Source organism: Aythya marila (genome assembly GCF_965140915.1).
Source record: "Aythya marila genome assembly, contig: HAP1_HAP1_SCAFFOLD_12, whole genome shotgun sequence".
Lineage (NCBI taxonomy): Eukaryota > Metazoa > Chordata > Aves > Anseriformes > Anatidae > Aythya > Aythya marila.
The window spans coordinates 12914-33671 of record NW_028136620.1 but is presented as its reverse complement, the minus strand read 5'-3'; the positions used below and the strand labels follow the sequence as shown (position 1 = coordinate 33671).

At 67.6% G+C, this 20758-nt stretch overlaps 5 protein-coding genes across 5 annotated transcripts; 2 read left to right on the top strand and 3 right to left on the bottom strand.

Annotated features, from left to right (window-relative positions):
- Window positions 1-30: 30 nt before the first annotated feature.
- On the bottom strand, window positions 31-4307 carry LOC309891681 (UV excision repair protein RAD23 homolog A-like). The gene is made up of 9 exons (XM_082786021.1): window positions 4125-4307; window positions 3013-3174; window positions 2745-2929; window positions 2389-2444; window positions 1885-2012; window positions 1720-1795; window positions 1162-1292; window positions 928-1083; window positions 31-548 (listed from the first exon to the last, which is right to left on the bottom strand). Exons 1-9 carry the CDS (start codon window positions 4194-4196, stop codon window positions 435-437), a joined length of 1080 nt encoding a protein of 359 aa, XP_082642147.1. The 5' UTR covers window positions 4197-4307; the 3' UTR covers window positions 31-434.
- Window positions 4308-4799: 492 nt separating this feature from the next.
- Window positions 4800-7967, bottom strand: LOC309891679 (calreticulin-like). The gene is made up of 9 exons (XM_082786019.1): window positions 7788-7967; window positions 6711-6812; window positions 6378-6581; window positions 6197-6291; window positions 5898-6107; window positions 5693-5806; window positions 5465-5608; window positions 5272-5364; window positions 4800-5144 (listed from the first exon to the last, which is right to left on the bottom strand). Exons 1-9 carry the CDS (start codon window positions 7885-7887, stop codon window positions 4953-4955), a joined length of 1254 nt encoding a protein of 417 aa, XP_082642145.1. The 5' UTR covers window positions 7888-7967; the 3' UTR covers window positions 4800-4952.
- A 782-nt stretch (window positions 7968-8749) lies between these two features.
- On the top strand, window positions 8750-12280 carry LOC309891682 (phenylalanine--tRNA ligase alpha subunit). Its single transcript, XM_082786022.1, has 13 exons — window positions 8750-8941; window positions 9255-9392; window positions 9483-9581; window positions 9670-9788; window positions 10391-10483; window positions 10560-10688; window positions 10777-10892; window positions 10977-11061; window positions 11151-11250; window positions 11344-11512; window positions 11586-11663; window positions 11898-12012; window positions 12102-12280. Exons 1-13 carry the CDS (start codon window positions 8786-8788, stop codon window positions 12205-12207), a joined length of 1503 nt encoding a protein of 500 aa, XP_082642148.1. The 5' UTR covers window positions 8750-8785; the 3' UTR covers window positions 12208-12280.
- Window positions 12281-14615: 2335 nt separating this feature from the next.
- LOC309891675 (synaptonemal complex central element protein 2-like) lies at window positions 14616-15743 on the top strand (the record flags this gene model as incomplete). Its single annotated transcript, XM_082786016.1, has 2 exons — window positions 14616-14894; window positions 15549-15743. Exons 1-2 carry the CDS (start codon window positions 14718-14720, stop codon window positions 15741-15743), a joined length of 372 nt encoding a protein of 123 aa, XP_082642142.1. The 5' UTR covers window positions 14616-14717.
- A 148-nt stretch (window positions 15744-15891) lies between these two features.
- Window positions 15892-20105, bottom strand: LOC309891680 (glutaryl-CoA dehydrogenase, mitochondrial-like). Its single transcript, XM_082786020.1, has 11 exons — window positions 20063-20105; window positions 19857-19946; window positions 19421-19555; window positions 18867-18929; window positions 18095-18265; window positions 17881-18010; window positions 17238-17457; window positions 17034-17137; window positions 16810-16935; window positions 16553-16713; window positions 15892-16451 (listed from the first exon to the last, which is right to left on the bottom strand). The coding sequence occupies exons 2-11, from the start codon at window positions 19936-19938 to the stop codon at window positions 16360-16362; spliced, it is 1284 nt and encodes a 427-aa protein (XP_082642146.1). The 5' UTR covers window positions 19939-19946; window positions 20063-20105; the 3' UTR covers window positions 15892-16359.
- Between the last annotated feature and the right edge of the window lie 653 nt (window positions 20106-20758).

The following is a 20758-nucleotide window of genomic DNA, read 5'->3' as shown; positions in this document are numbered from 1 at the left end:
CCCCCAAAATCCGGGTGCTCACACGCGGGGGCGGGTTTAAAATTCTGTATTTAATCTCTGCCCCCGGGGCTGTTTTCTTTCTGTTTTGTTTATTTTTATTTTATTTTTTTTTTTAAATCTCCCATGGGGGCTGCCCACCCCCCCCCCTTCCAGGGCCAAACAGTGGAGGGGAAATTTGGGGAGGGGGAGGGAGGAGGAATTTGGGGAGGGGGGGGACACAGAGAGGAAGCCTTTGTCCGGAGCGGGCCCGGGGGGGGGGGCAGCACCCATTGCTGCTCCCCCCAACCCTCACTGGGACTCGGGGGGGGGGGGGGGGGGTCCCAGCCTTGCCCCTCCCCGCACCCCTCCCCCTCCCCCGGGGGGGGGGGGGGGGGGCGAGGCCGTGTAGCCCCGGGGGGGGCCGTGGGGGGGTTCCCGGCCCCCCTGTGTGGGTCTCAGTCGTCGTCGAAGTTCTGGCTGAGCAGGAAGTTGGCCGCCAGGTTCTCGTTCTTCTCACAGGCGAAGTAGGCCTGGATCACCAGGCTCTCGGGGAAGCCCAGCGCCTTCAACTGCGGGGGGGGGAGAAATTGGGGGGGGGCGTTGGCGTTCACTCTGGGCCGTACCAACACCTCCGTGACCCCCCCACAGCCTCCCACAGGATGAGCCCCCGCCCCCCCCCCCCCCCCCCCAGGGGACAGCGACCCTGCAGTCGTGCTTTGGGCTGTTAACTCTGCTCCCTACTGACGGCTGGGGAGCAGTTACCCCAATTTAAGTCAGATTCCTAATCAGTTATTCCTCCTACTGCTAATTATTTTATCGCTTATTGCTCCAACTGGTGCTCTGCTGCACTCCATCACCTCACCTGAGCCTGGCTCCAAAAAACAAAACCCCAGGAGGCCCCCCCCCCCGCCCCCTACTGACGGCCGCCCTCCCGCGCCCCCCCCTCACCCTTTCTATGGCTTCTTTTTCCTGAGGCGTCACTTGGATGTAGTTCATCTGCGGGGACTCGTCCCCGATGGCCCCCATCTCGCCCTCCAGCTCGCCCAGCTCGCCCAGCGGCTCGTTCAGCATCTGGATGAACTGCTCCTGGTGCTGGCTGATTTGCTGGGGGGAGGAGGAGGAGGATGAAGGGGGGGGTTTGGGGGTCCCGGGGGGGTTTGGGGGTCCCGGGGGGCGCGGTACCTGCAGGAGCTGGGGGTTCTCCTGGCCCAGCTGCTGGAGCAGGGCGGGCAGCAGCGCCGGGTTCTGCTGGATCACCTGCCGCATGTTCTGGAACTGCGGCTGCTCCCGCAGGAACTCCAGCGGGTTCTCCCCTGGGGGGTGTAGAGGGGGGAGGGAGGGCGGGGCCTAGCTAAGCCACGCCCTCCCCAGCATCGACCACGCCCCTCGTGTTGAACCGGGACACGCCCACAAAGGGGTGGAGCCGGGGGTAAGCCCCACCCCTGCCCAGGGAGCCTAAAGGAGGGAGTGGGACTGGGGGGGAGGCAGGGCTTCCCCATAGGTGGGTGGGGCTTCCATCAGGTGGGCGGGGCTTCCCTCAAGGGGGTGGGGCTCTCCATAGGTGGGCGGTGCTTCTAATCAGGCCACACCCCCACTCCCCCTCTATCCCCACCCAATAAAGACATTAACCCCAAGCCCCGCCCCCACCACAGGCCCTGCCCACCCAAACCGAGGGGGCGTGGCCACTCCCGACCCCTCCCACTGTGGGCATGTCCACGCCGAGGCCCCGCCCCCACCGACCTTCAGGCGGGGGCTGCTCCGGGGGGCGGCTCTCCTGCACCGGCGGCCGCTCGGGCTCGGGGCTGCCGGGGATGCCCTGGGGGGGGTGCACAGAGGGTGAGGGGGAGTCGGGGGGGTCGCAGCCCCCTCCCCAGCCCCCCTGGCACCCTCCAGCCCCCCGCTCACCGTCAGCAGGTACTCGACGGCGCGGTGGGGGTTGTTGTAGCTGGCCCGCAGCGCGGCCACCACCCGCTCGCGCTCGTAGCCCATGGACATGATCTCGGTCAGCATCGTCTCGTACTCCGAACCCGTCACTGCGGGAAGGGGTCAGCGCCACCCCTGGACCCCCCTCCCAAAAAAACCATTCCCCACCCCCACCCCCTAAAAACCCTGGGCAGGGTCTGCCCTGTCCCGCCCCTACCCAAAATCCCACCCCCCCACCCCATCTTCCCCCCCAAGTCCCCCAATTTTTTTATTTTGCACCCCCCCTATATCGTGTTCCCCTCCCATTATCTGTCCCAACCCCCCCCCCAACCTTTCCATGCCCCCCCCCTCCACCCCCCCATCCCCCACTTACCAAACCCCTCCACACGCTCCTGGAGCTCCCCCCGTCCCCCCCACTCCCCTGCAGCCCCCCCCCCCTTGTGACCCCTCCCCCCTCCACGCTCCCCCCCCCCCCCCAGCACCCACCAAGGGTGGAGGCAGCGTCGGCCGAGCGCCCCGCACCACCTGGGGGGGGAACAGAGCTGCGAATTCAAGAGAGAGACGTGGCAGCGGGGCTCTTCCGACAGATTTAACCAGCCCTCCCCCTGGACGCCCCCCCCCCCAAAAAAAAAAAACCAACCCCATCCCCCTTTCCCTACCGCACCCCAAAACTTCCTCCATTGCCCCCACCCCCCCCCCAAAACCCCTGAATCTCACCCAAAACGCCCTTTGTGCTCAGCCCCGACCCCCCCCCTAGCTAATTACGGGTGGCAGCATATAAATAAATTTAACCCTCCCCTCCGACCCCCCCCCCCACTACAAGCGGCCCCATTCCTCCTCACCTGGCCGCGGGCTCTGCCGCCGTGAGCGGGGGGAGGTCCTGGGAGGGTGGCTCTTCGCTGGGGGCCGCCGGCGGTGGGGGGGGGACAGCGTCAGCGGCCGGGGGGGGCCCTGGTGCTGGGGGGGGGTCTGAGGCGGCGGCTGCGGCGGCTTCGGGGGCGGCAGTGCCCAGCGCAGCGGCTTTGGCCTGCGGGAGGAGGGGGTGAGGTGAGGGGGGATTTGAGGGTTGGGGGGGGGTCTGTGTGGGGGTTTTTTGGCGGGGGGGGGCACCTTGGTGACCATGACGACGACGAAGTTCTTCTCGTCGATGCGGTACTCGCGGATGGGCACCTCGTCGCTCAGGATCTTGCCGGCGTAGATCAGCTTCTGGCCCGCCACGGGGAAGGCATCGCTGCCCTTCTCCGCCTCGATCTTCTCCTTCAGCGCCCGCACCTGGGGGGGGGCACGGGGGGGGTCACCCCAAAACGGGGAAGGACCCCAAAACAGGGGGGGCAACAGGAAAGGGGGAAATGGCACCAGGAGTAGGGGTATCCCAAAAAGAGGGGAGAACCCCAAAAGGAGAGGGAACCCTAAAGAGATGATCGCCCCCAAAAAGGAAGAATCACCCTCAAACAGCAACAGTACCCCAAAAGGGGAAAAACGCCCCAAATAAGGAAAATCGCCCCAAAAACAGGGATGCTCCAAAAGCAGAAAATTATCCTAAATAGAGGAACAGCGCCCCAAAAGCAGGGGTATCCTAAAAGGCTGAGATCACTCCAAAAGTGGAGGCACCCGACAAGGAAAAAGCCCCCCAAACAGAAGAGAATCACCCCAAAAGCAAGGGACACCCCAAAAAACAGGAGACTGTCCCCGAAAGCAGTAGCTCACCCCAAAAGCGAGGGGGGGGCGTTCTCTTGGGCTACATCCCCTGGGGGGGCTGCCTGAGCTCCCCCGGCCCCACAGGGCTTGGTGGGGACCCCCGGCCCCAAAAACCCCCGGGGCTGCCCCATTTGGGGATGGGGAGGGGGAAGGGGAGCTTGGACTGCACCATTATGGGGGGGTACGGGGGGGGGGCGTCCGATTTGGGGGGGTTGGGACTGCACCATTGGGATGGGGAAGGAAGGGGGGGGTGGGGTAGGAGGGGGATTGGGGGGGGTTCGGGGGGAGGCTGGGACTGCCCCATTTTGGGTGGCGGGGGGGGGCGCACCATTGGGGGAACGGAAAAGAGGGGAGAGGGCAGCACCCCCCCAACCGCCCCCTGCCCCCCCCGAACCCCCCCCAACCCCCCCCAAAGCCGAACCCGCCCCCCCCCAACGCCGGGGGGGGGGAGGGGCGCCCCGAACACCTCCCCCAACAGCCCCCAACCCCCCCCCCGGCCCTGCTGCCCCCCCCCCCCCCGGCACCGTCTCGTGCGGCTCCATGCGGATCTTGAAGGTTTGCTGCTGCAGCGTCTTCAGCGTCACGGTCACCGCCATGGCGGCGGCGGCGGCTCCGGCTCCTCCCGGCGGCCCCACAACATGCAACTCACGCCGCCGCCATCTTAGGCGCCCCGCCGCTTCCGCCACACGTGACCGCGCCGGACCGGAACTGGCGTCAGTCCCCGCTCCCCCCTCTCCTCCTCCCCATTCCCCCCTCCCTTCCGTTCCCGCCGTCGTCACGTGACGGAGGAGGGGGCGGTGCCGCACACGACGGGGTCACGCGATGGGGGGCGGTGATGCGGCACCGCGGTCACGTGATGGGGGTGATGCCGCCCCGCGGGGTCACGTGAGGCGCGGCGCGCACAAAATGGCGGCGCGCAGAGAAGATGGCGCGGGCGGACAGACCTGAGGCGAGGCGGGCGGGGCCGGGACGAGCTTTAATTTAAACACAAACCGCGGCGCGGCCACCGACGAGCGCGGGGGGCGCCCTCACCCCACCCCCAACCCCCTCCAACCCCACCCCGGCACCGGGGCCCGCCGCTTCCCCCTCCCCCCCCCGGTACCGGGCCCGGTGCCGTTCCTGAGTCCTCGCCCCGCGCCCCTCCCCCTCCTCCCCTCCCCCTCCCCCGGGCGAGCCCCGGCGCCGTCCCATTTCCCCCTCCCCGGGCCGGGAGGGGCCGCCCGTTAAAAAAAAAAAAAAAAAAAAAAAAATCCGAAGTCCAGGTCTCACAGAGACATTACGCTCGCTCCCCGCGGGGTCGGGGCGCTGCCCCGGCGGGGCCCGGTGCGGCAGGACCGGGGCCTCCCCCCCCCTCACAGCTCATCCTTGGGGGCCGCCCCCGCGTCCTCCTCCTTCTCCGCCTCCTCATCTTCGTCGTCTTCCTCCTCGTCGTCATCCGCGTCCCCCTCCTCGTCCCCCTCCTCCTCCTTGCGCTGTTTGTCCTCCTCCTCCTGCTTCTTGCGCTGCTCCTCGTCCTGCGCCTCCTTCATCTTCCTCTCCGCCTCCTGCGGGGCACGGGGGGGTCACGGCCATGCCCCAAGGGCGGACACGGGGGGGTCACAGCAGTGCCCCCAACACCCCAGGGCTGCGGGGGGAACCCGGCTCTGGTTGTGTGTCCCCCCCCCCCCGTACCTTGGTGGCCCCCCAGGTGTCGTTGCCGAACTCCTCGGCGAACTTCTCATCATCGGTGATGAGGAAATTGTCGAAAATGGTGCCCGACTTCACCTAGGGCAGAGCAGGGGGGGCTCAGCGGGACCCCTGGGGGGGTGTGGGGACACCCAAAAACCCAGGGGGGTGCACCCACAGCACCGCCCACTCCTCCCACCTGCCACAGGTCAAGGCCGATGACGCCAAAGCTGTCGTAGGCGTAGATGCTGGGGTCGGGCGTGTACTCGGGGTTGTCGATCTCGGGGTGCACCCACTTCCCCTTGTAGTTGGGGTTGTCGATCTGCCGCGGCCTCCACTCGCCCTGAAGGGGCAGAGGCAGGGTTCAGAGGGGGGGGAAACGGCCCCAAATTGGCCCCCCAGGGGGGTGTGGGGCACCAGGCTTCACCTTGTACTCAGGGTTCTGGATGACGGGGGGCTCCCACTCCCCGTCCATCTCCTCATCCCAGTCCTCCGGCTTCTTGGCATCGGGGTCTGGGATGTGCTCAGGCTTGTCCCAGTCCTGGGGAGGGGGGGCAAAAAAAAAGAAGAGGGGTCAGGGCTCTGCCCACAACCCCCCCCAACCCCTCCCCAGCCCCTTGGGTGCCCCCCACCTCAGGCTTGGAGTCCTCGGGGTCGTCAATCTTGGCCCGCTCGTCCCAGTCATCCGGCTTCTTGGCCTCGGGGTCCTTGATCTTTTTGGGGGGCAGGAAGTCCCAGTCGTCCTCCAGGCTCCCCGACTCCACCTTGCTGTTGTCGATCTTCACCTCGTAGGTGTTGTCGGGGCGCACGATCAGGGTGTAGAGGTGGGTGAACTCGTCGTCCTGCGGGGGGAGGGGGCGCTCAGCGGGGCCGGGCTCATCCCCACAGCACCGCCAGGAGGGGCTGAGCCCCCCCGCACCCCCCCACGCACCTTGCAGCGGATGTCCTTGTTGATGAGAACGTTCTTGCCCTTGTAGTTGAAGATAACGTGCACCTTCTTGGTGCCGGGCCCGCAGATATCAGGGCCTGGGGGGGACAGAGAGGTTACGGGGGGGGAACTGAGCCTGCTGCTGCCTGAGGGGGTGCGGCAAGGGGGGAGGGTGGCCACCCACCAAACATGATGTTGTACTCGGAGTCGCCGTGCATGTCCTCCTGGCTCAGGCCGGCCGGGAAGAGCTTGACGTAGCCCCCGCCGCAGTCGATGTTCTGCTCGTGCTTCACCGTGAACTGCACCACCAGCGTCTTGTCGCGGTTGCTGAAGGGCTCGAAGCGCGAAGAGAGGGCGTAGAAACGGGCGTCCTGGCTTGTCTGGATCCCTGTCGGGGCACCAAAACCCCCCCCCGCCGTGGCTCAGCCCCGAGCAGCACCACCACCCCCAGCCAGGGCTGTAACGAGCACAAGTGGCTAATTCACTAATTAATTGTCCCCAGGAGTCTCTGCCTCACCTTTGTCCTTCTCAGCATCGCCATAGAACTTGCCGGCGGTCAGCACGAAGCGGCCGTAGTCCGGCTTGTGCTTGGATTCCACCCACCGCTGGGTCCAGGCATCTGCGGGAGGGGAGCAGGTGAGAACCCCCGGTCCTCCCCCAGAAGGAAACAGGCTCTGCCCCTCCCCGCAGGGCCGGAAGCGGGGCGGCTCCCGGCCACCTGCACAGCCCTGCGCTGGCTCCTCATGCTCAGGAGGAGCCTGCGGGGATTGCTGCCTGCTCCCCCTGAACCCGCAGCTCTATCTAAGGGGGCCGTCCCCATGCCCCCGCCTTGCTGCAAGCTCCGGGGAGGCAAAAATAAGGCTTCAGAGGGCTCCCTGGCTGCAGCAGGATTTAGGGTCCCGGAGAAGAACAACCCCACAACGTGTGCCAGGCCCCATCCCACACCACCCCCATGGGGGAACACCCTGCTCAGGGTGGTTCTGCCCCCACTGAGCAGCCTCCTTCCCCTACAGGGCCACTCCTCGTCCCCAGCCCTTTGTCCCCTGCAGCTGAGTGGGGGCCACTTTGAACCCACAGCCCTCCCAGGGCCCCGCTCCCCAGCCCAGTGGGGGCTGCCTGGCTCACACCCCCCCAGTACACCCCAACCAGGGGCACCCCGAGGCCCTCACCCCCTCACCCCCCCCATCACCTGCCTCTCCCCAGCCCCATCTCCTCCATGCCTCGACACCTTTCCTGTGACCCTGATCTCCTTCAGCCCCTGCCCACAGAGACCCCTTCCCCAGGCTGTCCCCCCCCCCGCAGCCCCCAACTGCCAGCCTAGGGGTAGCCTTCAGGCCCCCCCATTCCTCCTCCAGGTCCCCCTGCTCCTCCTCAAGCCCCCCCTTTTCCCCCCAAGTCCCCCATTTTCCTCTCAAGCCCCCCCCCAGCCCCTTCCCCTTTCCCTCGGGGACCCCCTCAGAGACCTCCCAGCCCCCTCCCTGTCCCCCCATCTTGGGCCCCCTCCCCTTTCACCCCCCCTCAGAGCCCCCTCCCCTTTCTCCCCCCCCCCCTCTGGCCCCCTCCCCTCTAGCCCCTCCCTTGCCCCCCCCCTCACCTCCATCCAAGAACTCCTCCCGGAAGAACTCCGCGGGCCCAGCCGCCGCCAGCGCCAGGAGGAGGGCGGCGAGCAGCAGGGGGAGGCCGAGGCGGCTCATGGCGGCGGCGGCGCGGTCCCACACGGCCCAGTCGGGGCGGACCCTCCCTCCCGGCCCGGCGGCGCCCGGCACTGCGGAGGGGGGCGACGGCGACGGCGCCTTTTATACGCCCGCCGCCCCTCGGCCCGCCCCCGGACGCTGCCCATTGGCCGGCGCCCGCGCGGCGCCCGCTCCCATTGGCCGCCCGCCCGCTGGCCGGCGGCGGCGGAGCCCCCGAACGTTGGCGTCCCAGATGGCCGCTTCCTATTGGCTGAGCCGGGCGGCCAATGAGGAGCGACCACGCGTTCGGAGGGAGACGCCCCCCCCCCCACCCGCGCTCCTCCCCCCTCCCTCCGCGGGGCGCGTCACGGCGGTCACGTGGTTGGGGGCAGGGCCGGGCCACCTGCGGACCACGTGGGGGGGGGGGGGGGGCGCCATCCCATAATAGGACCGCGACGGTGCGCGGGGGGGGGACCCGTGGGGTGCCCCCAGTCGGCCTGGGGGGGCTTAGAGCCCGATTTGGGGCTGTGACGCAAGCAGTAATGACGTCATATCGCGTGTCGAGGGAGCCCCCCCCCCGGGTGGGGGCGGTGGTGGGGCCCTGGGGGGCGTTGCCATGGCAACAGCCTGTAAAGGGGGGGCTGTCGTCATGGCGACGGCCCTAGGGCCCCGCGGGGCGCGGGCTGTGACATCACCTAGCTCCCCATGACGTCATTCTCCGCCCTCATGGCGTCACAGCGCCCCCCGTCGCGCCTCGCGGCCTCCCCCTCCCCGCGGGGCCCCCCGGGGCTGCCCCGCCACTCCCAAGATGGCGCCTCCCTCCCGCCACACTCAAGATGGCGGCGCCCACGCGCGGCACGGGGACGGGGCGGGAGAGGAACACTTCCGGGTGGCGGCGGGAGCTCTTCCGGCCGCCGCGATGTCGCCGAGCGTGGCGGAGCTGCTGCTGCAGCGGCTGGAACGGGAGCCGCCGGGGCCCGGGGGCGGCCTCTGCAGCCTGGAGGCGGCCGCCGCGCTCGGCCTCGACCACCAGACGCTCGTGGGCGCCGTCAAGAGCCTGCAGGCGCTCGGAGAGGTGGGGGCGCCGCGGCCCACGCGGGTTCGGGGCCCGGGCCCGGGGATCCCGGGGCCGGTGCTGGCGCCGGTGACGGCCCCGGTGTCATCGCCCCGGCCCCTTCGCGGGGCCGGTGCTGCTGCCGGTCCCCTTTCCGGTGCCGGTCCCGGTACTGACCACGCTGCCCCTGGTGCTGATCCCGGTCCCATTCTCGGTCTCGGTGCCCATCCCGGTGATCCCGGTGCCATTCCCGGTCCTATTTCTAGTCCCGGTGCCGTTCCCGTCCCATTCTCGGCCCCGGTTCCAATCCCGGCTCTCCCGGTGCCCCCCGCAGGTGATCGAGGCGGAGGCGCGGGCAGCCACGCGCTGGGAGCTGAGCGAGGAGGGCGCGGAGGTGCTGCGGGCCGGCAGCCCCGAGGTGCGGCTCTTCCACAGCCTCCCGCCCGAGGGGCTGCCCCAGAGCGACGCCATGGTGAGGGGGGGGGGGTTACCGGGAGGGCGAGGGAGGGGGGGCACTGGGGGAGTCCTCACCGCCCCCCTCCGGTTCCTTCCTCCCCCCCAGAAGCTGCCCGGTGCCCAGGTGGGCTTCAGCAAGGCCATGGCCAACAAGTGGCTGCGCCTCGACAAGGCGGCGCCCGGCGGCCCCCGCATCTTCCGTGCCGTGAGTACCCCCACCCCCCCAAACACCCCCGCAGGGGCCACCCACCCGTCCGCCCATCCATCCGCCCACCCATCCGTCCGTCCCGCAGGTGGAGGCGGTGCAGGACGCGGTGCAGGACGGCCTGCGCAGGGTGCAGGAGGGTGACGCCGCCGGGCTGCCCGAGCGCGAGCGCAACGAGCTCAAGAGGAGGAAGCTGCTGCTCGAAGTGTGAGCCCCATCCCCCCCCCAAAAAAAAAACATCCCCCCCCCAAATAAAACACCACATCCCCCCCCAACCCCGTATGGACCCCCTATTCCGCCCACAAACCCCATGTTCTGCCTCAAAACCCCTGCATTCTCCCCCAAAAGCTCTGCATTCCCCCCAAAAAACATGTATTTCCCCAAAATCACATGTATTCCCCCCAAATGACCCTGTATTTCCCCCCAAAACCACATATTCCTCCCCCTAAAAAACATTCCCCCCAAAAAGAAAATATCCCCCCTGAAAACCTCGTATTCCCTCCCCAAAACCCTGTATTTCCTCCCCCCCAAAAAATATTCTCCCCCAAACCCCCTATCTCTCCTCCCCCCAAAAAAAAATCCCCCCAAAAGCCTGTTCCCCCCAAAAAGAACTATTCCCTCCCAAAAATCCCCTATTCTCCCCCCATAAAAAAACTATTCCCCCCAAACCCTCATATTCCCCCCAAAGACCCCCTGTTCTCCCCCAAAACCTATTTCCCCCCAAAAACCCCTATTTCCCCCCCATAAAAACTATTCTCCCCCCCAAACCCCACATACCCCCCAAAAAAAACCCTCATCCCCCCCCCCAGCACCCTCAAGTCCTACTGGATCCGCAAGGGCCGCGCCTTCAGCACGGCGGTGGCGCGGCAGGAGACCGACCTGACACCGGAGATGATTGCGACGTGAGTCTGGGGGCGCAGGGGGGGCCCCAACCGTGCTCCGCCCTCTCCAAAATGACCCCATAACCCCCCCGTGTAGGGGCTCTTGGCGCCAGCTCCCCTTCAAGCCCTACAACTTCTCAGCGCTGGGGCTGCCGCCCGCCTGCGGCCACCTCCACCCCCTGCTCAAGGTGCGCTCCCAGCTCCGCCAGATCTTCCTGGAGATGGGGTGAGTTGGGGGGGGTGCACACACAAAAAGGGGGGGGGCTACGACGGCGCAGCCCCCCCCTCCCAGTGATGCCGTGGCCCCCCAACAGGTTCACGGAGATGCCCACCGACAATTTTGTGGAGAGCTCCTTCTGGAACTTCGACGCCCTCTTCCAGCCCCAGCAGCACCCGGCGCGGGACCAGCACGACACCTTCTTCCTGCAGGGTGCGTGGTGGGGGGGCAAATCCCCGCTGCCCCCCCTCCCCATGTTTCCCAAATCCCCGCTGATCCCCCCCTTTCCACCCCCAGACCCCGCTGAAGCCCCCGAGCTGCCCGCCAGCTACATGGCCAAGGTGAAGAAGGTGCACTCACAGGGAGGCTACGGCTCGCAGGGGTGAGCGGGGTGGGGTTGAGTTTGGGGGTGCTCTGCCGCCCCCCCCCACACCCCCTTGTAGCGTTGGGACTGATAAGCCCCCCCCCCAGGTACAAATATGAGTGGAAGGTGGAAGAGGCGCGGAAGAACCTGCTGCGCACCCACACCACATCCGCCAGCGCCCGCGCACTCTATCACTTGGCCTGCCAGGTGGGCCAGGATTTAGGGAGGTGGGGGGGGGAGAATAGGAAAAGGAACATGGGGGGGCATTGCCTGACCCCCCCCCCCGCAATGTTTTTCCAGGAGAAGTTCACCCCCGTGAAGTATTTCTCCATTGACCGCGTGTTCCGCAACGAGAGCCTGGATGCCACCCACCTGGCCGAGTTCCACCAGGTGGAGGGGGTGGTGGCCGACCGCGGGCTCACCCTGGGCCACCTCATGGGCACCCTCCGGGAGTTCTTCACCAAGCTGGGTACTGGGGGGGGGGCACCGAGGCAAGGGGAGGGGGCTGGGGCACCCCCCTGACACCCCTCTTCCCCCCCCAGGCATCACCAAGCTGCGTTTCAAGCCCGCCTATAACCCCTACACGGAGCCCAGCATGGAGGTGTTCAGCTACCACGAGGGTGAGGGGGACCTGCAAGGCGTGGGAGGGCTCCCTGTGTGTATTTTTTTTTTTTAGGTGGGGGCGTCACCTCAGCCTCGTTCTCTGTGGAATTTGGGGATTGGCTTAATCTCTTCCTCTCCTGGGGGGCACCCCTGAGGAGCCTGTGACCCTTTGCAAAGCGTGGAGGGGGGTGGTCTGCAGGCTGCCCATCTCACACCCTGTGGGGTGGGGGCCCCCCCGTCTCGTTCTGTAGGCCTGAAGAAGTGGGTGGAGGTGGGGAACTCGGGGGTCTTCCGCCCCGAGCTGCTGCTGCCCATGGGGCTGCCCGAGAACGTCTCCGTCATCGCCTGGGGGCTCTCGCTGGAGCGGTGAGTGGAGGGGCAGCCACAGCCCCCCCTCCCCGGGGCAGGCAGGGCCCAGCCCCATCTGACCCCCCCTCATTTCTCTCCTGCTGCAGCCCCACAATGATCAAGTACGGCATCAACAACATTCGCGAGCTGGTGGGGCACCGTGTCAACCTGCAGATGGTCTACGACAGCCCCCTGTGCCGCCTCGACACCTAGAGCCCTATTTATAGTTGAAACCCTAAAACCTGGCCCCAATAAACCTCCTTTGCCCAGCCAGGCGCCTCTGAGTGTGCTGGGGGGGAGCACCGACCACGCGTGGGGTGAGGGCTGAGGGAAGGTTTTATTGTGACAGAAGGGTTGGGAGGGTTTTTGGGGGGGGAAGGAGCCCTCCTCACCTCTCCACAGCCCGACATGAGGTGACTGAACCCATGAGGTACTCGTGGTGGTGCAGGGCCCGGCTCGTGGTGAGCCCAGGGGAGGGATGGGGGCCTTGGGGCAGCCCAGGAGCTGGGGTTCCTTGTGAGCAGGCTGCATTCACGTCCCGGGGGCTGTGCTGGGGCTTACCGGGTGGGCGCTGGGCACTGGCATTGTGGTGGTGGCAGCAGCACGGAGGGGTGTGGGTGCCTCAGGCTCCCTCAGCACATCATGCTGCATCTGTCCCCGCTTTCGGCAGGGCACCAACAGCACCCACCTGCAAAACAACGCCCCGAGTCAACAGAGGAGCCTGGAAATGCCCTGAGGAGAGCGGCAGCAGCCCTCCCGAGCCCCTCGGCCACGATCCCCACCCCAAAAACACCGCCCGGGGGCAGCCGCGCCTCGCCTCGCCTCACACCATCATGGCGGCCGCTCCCTCCCCTCACAGTGCGCCCCTTCCCGCCTTTTTTCCTCTCGGCCGCCCATTGGCCAGCCGGCGGCGGAGGCGAGCACTGACTGGTTGGCGAGGGTGCCCGTCACCAGCCGCCCGCCGCCGGCCCGCCCACCGTGCTCTCCTCAGCGAGGCCGCGGGGGTAAATGGCGGCGGCGCGGGGTGAGGAAGCGGGGTAGAACTGGGCCCTGGCGGGGCCCCGTGTGGGGTCGCCACCCTGGGGCCTCCATTTTCCACCCGGGAGCCTGTTTCTGTGAGCCCACCGCCGGGCTGGCCACGAAGGCCCCTGGCCTAGGCCCCTTTTGGGGGGCCCCCCACTCGCCTCATGGCTCCCCCACAGCCCCTGCCCCCATCCCGGCTGCCGTGCCGGGGCCGTGCCCCCGGGGCTGTCCCAGTGCTTGACTGGGCCCCACTGGGGTCCGTGGTCGTCAGGCTCCGTGGGGTGTGGAGCATGGCGTCTGTGAGGATGTGCAAAACAAAAACACCGCCACGTTGGCTAAAACCCAGCAGAAGTTCCCCAAAACACCTCTTTGTTTGCCCACTGCTGCTTAATTTTGGGCTCCGTGCTTCAAATGTCTCCTTCAATGCTTTAACCCATTGGAAAAGTGTAAAATTGGGGTCTCTGCTGGGTGGCGCCCCCCCCCCCCCCCCCCCAACCATTTTTATTGAGGGGGGGTGTCTGGGCCAGGGGCTCACCTCCACCCATCCCCCAGTTTGGTTATTATTATTAATAACCCCTAATATTACGGCTAACTGGGTGTTCCCAAATGCATTCCCTGCAGGCTGCTGAGGAGCTTGGCTGTGGAGCTGCGGGTTTGGACCAAGGTGGGACGGGATGGGGACATGGGGACATCGGGATGGGATGGGGATATAGGGACAGGATGGGGACATAAGGACATACAGATGGGATGGGGACATGGGGATGGGGTGGGGGCATGGGGACGTGGGGATGGGATGGGGACGGGATGGGGACATAAGGACGTATGGACAGGATGGGGACGGGATGGGGACATGTGGACATGGGAATATGGGGACACAGGGACAGGATGGGGACCTGGGGACATCACCCCATGCCCACAGCAGGCTGATATCTCCCCACCAGGCCACCATGGCACATCAGGAGCACGAGGACCCGGAGCTGGAGCCGGAGGAGATGCAAAACACCAGCTCCTTCTTCACTGGTTTGGGCGGAGATGAAAACCCCGGCGAGGAACCCTCAAGGTAGGAAGTTTGCACCTGCCAGGGGGCTCCTGATTTGAACCCAAATCAGGGAAAAAAAAAGGTGCTGTGTGTCAGGAACAACAACCCTTCAGGCAGAGCAGCAGGGGCAGGCTGAGCTCAGTGACACTGCGGGGCCCAAATCTGATTACTCACAGGGCACCGTGTCCGTTAGTGAGGTTTCTCCCTTTAATAACGTGTTTCCTAATTAACACAACGGGCCGGCCAGCTTGCTGCTGATAGCGGGGCCGTTGTGCTGTGGCGTGGACGAACGCCTCAAAGGGGGAAACGGTTTGGGGAAGCCCAGCCCCAGTGCCCAGCTCGCCGTTTGCAGGGCGGGACTGGGCAAAGCGACTGTGTGCACGCTCCCTGTGCCACCTGCTTGCCAGCACGGGTTGTGGCGCGCCCGTCACCATCCTGGCAAACACAACGAGCGTCCCAAAACCTGTGCAAAGCCCCTCACTGCCACCGTGGCGGCTGCTGGGAGGAATGAGCTCCCCGGCAGATAAACTCACTTAGTGTTGGCCGTGCGGCCGGGCTTTCCTCGAGCTCTGCTTCCCCAAACGGCCCTGCCGAGGCTGCCTTTGGCCATGGGGCTGCTTTCTTCACCCCCTGACCCGTGGGTGCTGTGTTTGGGCCGAGGATGGAGCCGCTGGGCTCGGGGGCTCTGGCCGCTCAGGCCTCCCGCTACTTTGCGGCGCTGGACTCCAGTGTGGGCGACCTGCGGCAGCGAGCGCAGCGCCTCATCGACAGGGTGAACGAGAGCCGCAAGGAGGACCACAGCGTGCTGAGCGGCTTCCGCGACAGCCTGCTGCTGAAGGTGCGTGTGTGTGGGGGGGCTGCGTTTAATCGCGTTATTCCGCCCGAATTAATGTCGTGGGGAGGTGCTGTGGGCACGCGGCATCCCGCGAGGCGCCGGCGCCAGCTGCAGAGCCTGGTGTGCACCGGCTGCGGTGGCGGGGGGGCGGCTCTGGCCCCCCCCGGGGCGGCTGCAGCTGCCTCTGGCTCTGCTTTAGGGGGCGGGGGGGCCGCCGCCCGCCCCCTGTCCCCGTCCCTGCGCTGCTGCTGCCTGGCCTCAGCGTCCTCGCTTGGCCGCGTGCCGCGCTGGACTTCGCTCCCTCTGCCGTCCCCGCGGGCTGGGGGGGGAACAGAGGGGGGGCTGCGGCCCTCCTGCGTCCCCCCACCTCACGCGCAGATGGCAGCCAGGCCCCGGCAGCTGCGGCTGGGGGGCTGCGGCGCTCGGTGGCTACCACGGCCGGTGCTCGGGCTACCGTGGGTGCAGCTGGCGGCGGCCAAGCGGGGCCGGGAGCTGCGCCAGCACCGCGGCCACAGCTGCGCCCCCCCCCCCAGGGGGGACGGGACCGGCTGTGCCTGCGGCGCTGCCAGCGCCTCCGCCCCCTGTCCCCAGTGGCCCGATTTTTCTTTTTCTTTCCTCCGCCCCCTCCCGGCTCCCCCCCGTTTTGTTTCCTGGCAGGTGTCCGACCTGGCCGAGCAGCTGGAGGAGCGCCTCTTCCAGCTCTACAGCCTGCACAACGAGCAGATCCAGCAGCGGCTGCATGAGCTGGCCGAGGTGATGGAGCGCGTGCGGCAGGCCGAGGACGAGCTGCAGCACGTCTGCCGCACCGTGGAGGCCGCCTACAAGGACCTGTGCCTGCAGCCCGAGGCGTGAGCGGGGCCCCTGAGCCCCCCAAAAGCCCCCAGACCCCCCCTAGCCAGCGCCCGGCCCCGGCAGCAGCCCCTCCCTGCCACGGGCGTTCCGGCTGCAGCGGGCCAGCTGCTCCTTCGCGAGCAGAGAAATGAGGACTAGCAGCCCCAAATCGCCTTTTCCGCAGGCTGTCAGTGTTCAGTTTTTAACACAATTCAAAATAAAACACCAAAAGACCCCCAGGGGGCTCTAGAAGATTCCTCCCAAGGGCTTTGCATTGGCAAAGCCGGCCTTGTGCCCACACGGGGCCCGTCCTGGCACTTGGGCTGCACCCGGGAGTCTTAATTACCGCTGATGACCGCAGTGCTGATGAAGAGGCTGGCGCGGGGCAGCTTCTCCAGCCTTTATTGGGGCGGCCGAAGGTGATGCGCAGAGGGGGAAGGCACTGGGGGGGTCACCGAGGTAGAATTGGGCTGCTGGGGCCACTCGGTGCCACCGGGGCCGCTTGGTGCCACCAAGTCCTGTCGGTGCCACCGGCTCTGAGCGGCGCAGCACCCTGAGCAGCACCCTGAGCCCTCCACGCTTCAAGTCTGAGTCTCTGGTGCCGGCCACCCCAAATTCGGTGCTGGCAGCCCGGTTCCTAGCCCCGCTTCTCCTCTGCCTTGCCGGCGGTGAAGGCCTGGAGCCCGGTGATGGCTCTGCCCAGGATCAGCGCGTGGATGTCGTGCGTGCCTGCGGGCAGGGAGGACAAGGAGGAGGACAAGGAAGGTTTTTGGGCCCCCAGCAGTGACCGAGGACCAAGGGGGGGTCCCCGCGCCCCCCCTTGACGCTACCTTCGTAGGTGTTGACGGCCTCGAGGTTGAGGAGGTGGCGGATGACGTGGTACTCGTCGCACACCCCGTTGCCCCCCAGCATGTCGCGCGCCTGCCGGGCGATGTCCAGCGCCTTCCCGCACGAGTTGCGCTTCAGCATCGACACCGCCTCGGGGGGTGCCCTGGGGGGGGGCAGGACGCCCAATTTCACACCCTGCCCCCCCTGCGAGACACCCCCCCTGCCCCGATTTGGGGGCCGTGAGCCCCTCGGCCCCCACCTGCCCTCGTCCTTGAGGCGGCCGAGGCGCAGGCAGGCCTGCAGCCCCAGCGCGATCTCGGTCACCATGTCCGCCAGCTTCTTCTGCACCAGCTGGTTCCGGGCCAGGGGCGCCCCAAACTGCTTCCTGCGGGACACAACGGGGGGGGACATGCACACCTGGGGGGGGTCCCGTGGGATTTAAGGGGGTCGGGGGGCGCCGGGGGGGGGTCAGCAGTGCGTTACCTGTCGAGGACGTACTGCCGCGCTGTCTCCAGGCACGCCTCGGCGGCGCCCAGCGCGCCCCACGCGATGCCGTAGCGAGCGTGGGTCAGGCACCCGAAGGGACCCTTGGGTGGGCGGGGGGGGGGGGAAACAATCAGCGGGGGGGGGGCTCAGAACCCGCTCAGCACCCCCCCCCACCCCCCGGGTAGCCCCCCAAAAGCTTACGGCCAGGCCGGTGGCATGGGGCAGGAGGTTGTCCTCGGGCACCTCCACGTCGTCCATCAGGATCATGCCGGTGGCGGAGGCGCGCAGCGAGAACTTGCCGTCGATTTTGGGGGTGCTGAGCCCCCCCATGCCCCGCTCCAGCACAAAGCCCCGGATCTGCCTGTCCTCCTCGCACACCGCCCACACCACAAAGACGTCGGCTGCTGGCGCATTGGTGATCCTGGAGGGGGGGGGGGAAAGGGGTCGTGGGGGGAAAAAAGGGGGTTGAGGAGGGGGATAAACAGGGTTTGAGGGGGAAAAAGGGTTGGAAAAAAAGGGTTTGGGGGAAAAAGCGGTTGGAAAATGGGGTTTGGGGGGTGGAAGGGGTTCTGGGAAGAAAAAAGGGAATTGAACGGGGGAAAAAGGGGGGTCACAGGTAGGAAAAAGGGGTCACGGGGGGGGGAGGGAAAGGGTTGGAAAAAAGCGGTTGGGGTGGGAAAAGTGGTTGGAAAACAGGGTCAGGGGGAGGGTGAAGGGGTTGGAAAATGGGGTCGTAGAGGGAAAAAGGGTTGGAAAAAAGGGTTCTGGAGGGAAAAAGGGGTTGGGGGGGGACCAAAGGGGCTGGGGGCTGCCCCCCCCCCGGGGTGGGTTTTTGGGGGCTCACCAGGTCTTGGAGCCTCGCAGGCGGTAGCTCTTGGTGGCGGCGTCGTAGCGTGCCCGCGTCTCCATGGCCCCGGGGTCGCTGCCGTGGTTGGGCTCGGTCAGCCCGAAGCAGCCCAGCAGCTCCCCCCGCGCTGCCAACGGAGCCGGGGGGGGGTCAGCGAGGGGGTCGGGCGTCGGGTGGGGCGGGTGGGGTCCCCCCCGTCCCCAAAACTCACCCAGGGGGGGCAGGAAGCGGTCTCGCTGCGCGGGGGTGCCGTAGGTGAGGATGGGGTGCATGACGAGGGAGGACTGCACGCTGAACACCGAGCGGTACGCGCTGTCCACCCGCTCCAGCTCGCGTGCCACCAGCCCGTAGCCCACCGACGTGGTCCCGGCGCAGCCGTAACCTGGGGGGGGGACAACGGCGCTGAAGGACCCCCCCCTTTTCACCAGGACCCCGCTCGCGCCCCCCCCAGACGCACCCCAGAGACCACAAACCCCGTCCCTGACCCCGTCCTTGATCCCATCCCCGTCCCTGACCCCCCTGTTCCCATCCCATCCCTCCCAGGACCCCGGGGGGGTCCCAACGTGTCCCCCTCCCACCTGGAGACCCTCCCCCAAATAACCCCGATGCCCCCAAGTGACCCCAGCCCCTCACATCTCCTCCCCAGCCCCCCCCTCCCCATGTCCCCTGGGGCCACCCCAGCTCCCTCCAAAGCCTCCCAGGACCCCGAGGGGGGGTCCCAACGTGTCTCCCTCCCACATGGAGATGCCCCCCCAACCCCCCTGAAGCCCCCAGTCCCCCTATATCCCCCCCAAAGCCCCTCAAAGACACCAGCCCCCCCCCCCCAGCCCCCCCCATTTGTTCTGGGGCCACCCCAGCTCCCTCCAAAGCCTCCCAGGACCCAGACCCCCCCCCCCCAAATGCCACCCTCCAACCCCACCAAAAAACTCCTGGACCCCTGCCCTCCTGGGGGGGACCGCAGGCCCCCCCGTGCCCCTCCTCACCTTGGATGGTGGGGCCCAGCAGCCCCAGGGCTCCCATCTCAGTCACGATCTCACGGTCAAAAACTGTTTGTTTGTTTTTTTTTGAGGGGGGGGAAGCAGAGGGGGGGCTGAATTGGATGGGGGGGGGGGCAGGCAGTGGGGACCCCCTTGGCTGGGGGGCTCCCCCCCATGTGCCCCCCCCGGTTGGATGGGGGGGGGTATCAGGAGGTGCTGGGGGGGGTGTCGGGGGTATTTGGGGATGGGCTTGGGGTATTTGGGGGGCATTTTGGGGGTGGTCTTGGGGATTATTGGGGGGCATTGGGGGGGGCCTGGGGGTGCTGAGGGATATTTGGGGGGGGTCTGAGGGTACTGGAGGGTATTTGGAGGGGGTCTGAGGGTGCTGGGATGTATTTGGGGGGGGGTCTGGGGTTGGGGGGGTCATTTGGGGGTGCCGAGGCAGCACACCAGGCTACGTATTAATGCTCAGGGGGCATCATGGAGGGAACATCGTCCCCGGGGGGGGGGTGTGTTGGGGGGGGGGTCCCGGGGTGTGTGTTGGGGGGGGGTCCCGTTACCCTCGTTGCGGTTGGCGAGCAGCACACGGGGGGCCAGGCGCTCCCGGCTGTAGCGGCGGGCGGCGTCGCGCAGCAGCCGCTCCTCGGGGCCCAGCAGCTCCTCCAGCCCCAGCGGGTCCCGCCACTCAAAGGCGGCTGCGGGGGGGGCACCCCACGCGTGACCACCCCTCCCCCGAGTGACCCCCCCCCACGTGTGTGCAGCCCCCCCCGATCCCCCCCTCACCCACCCACCCACCCACATGGTCGTCTCCCCCCCCCCCGCCTCCTTTCCCCCCAGCCCCCCACGCGTGACCCCCACTCGCGTGGGTGCTCCCCCCCACCCCCCCCGCACCCCCCCCGGGAGCCCCGCACGTGGGCCGAGCGCTGCCGCCCCCATCCAAGACGGCCCCCCCTCAGCCCAGCCCCACGCGTGGTGCCCCCCCCCAGCCCCACTCACCACGCGTGGGGGGGGCCGAGCCCCCCCAGCGGACGCCGCTCAGGGCCGGGCGCCGGAACCGGGCGGCGAAGCGGAGCGCCATGGGGGGGGCTGTGGACGGGGGGGGGGGGCTGAATTCTGAGGTCCCAAAGGACCTCGGGGGCCCCCAGGGATCCCGGTGCCCCCCCCGGCCCCCCAGGACCCTCGGCTGCGCCCCCCCCCCGCACCCTGCGATCTCGGCGGCGGCGAACGGGCCCCGAGGAGCCCTGGGCCGTGACGTCACGGGGGGGGGGACACGTGGGGGGTGTGGCGGGGGTGTGTGACATGGGGGGGGGGGCGTTAACCCTTTCCTGCCCGGAGCGCATTACCGTCCCCCCCCTCCCAACCCCCAAGGGACATTGTGGGGAGGGCGAGCGGGATTTTGGGGGGATTTGAGGGTTTTTCACGAGCCGAAGCCCCCCCCCCCTCCTACTCCCCCACAGGACAGAGCAGCGGGGCCGGGCGGTGCTGTGCAGCCTTTATTGGTCCCCGGGGCCCCCCCGGGCGCCCCCATCGCCCCCTGTGCCCGGGGGGGGGGGGCCGTTTGCATAGCAAGAATGGGGGGGAGGGGGTGATGACGTCACAGGGCGGTGGTGATGTCATCCGCTGGGCCGGCCCTGGGAGCGGTGGGGGCTGCTGCGGTGTGACGTCATGGCTCGCCCGAGCCCCGTGCGGTGACATCACGGCGATGACGTCACCGCCCGGGTCACGCCTCCCATCCTGACGTCGTCACGGCTGTGATGTCATCGGCGCCATTGTGGCCGTGACATCACCGTTGCCACACCATCGGTTATGCAGTGGCTATGACATCATCGGGCCCGCTCCACCAGTTACACCAGGGCTGTGACATCGTCTGGCTTACGTCATCGGTGACATCACAACTG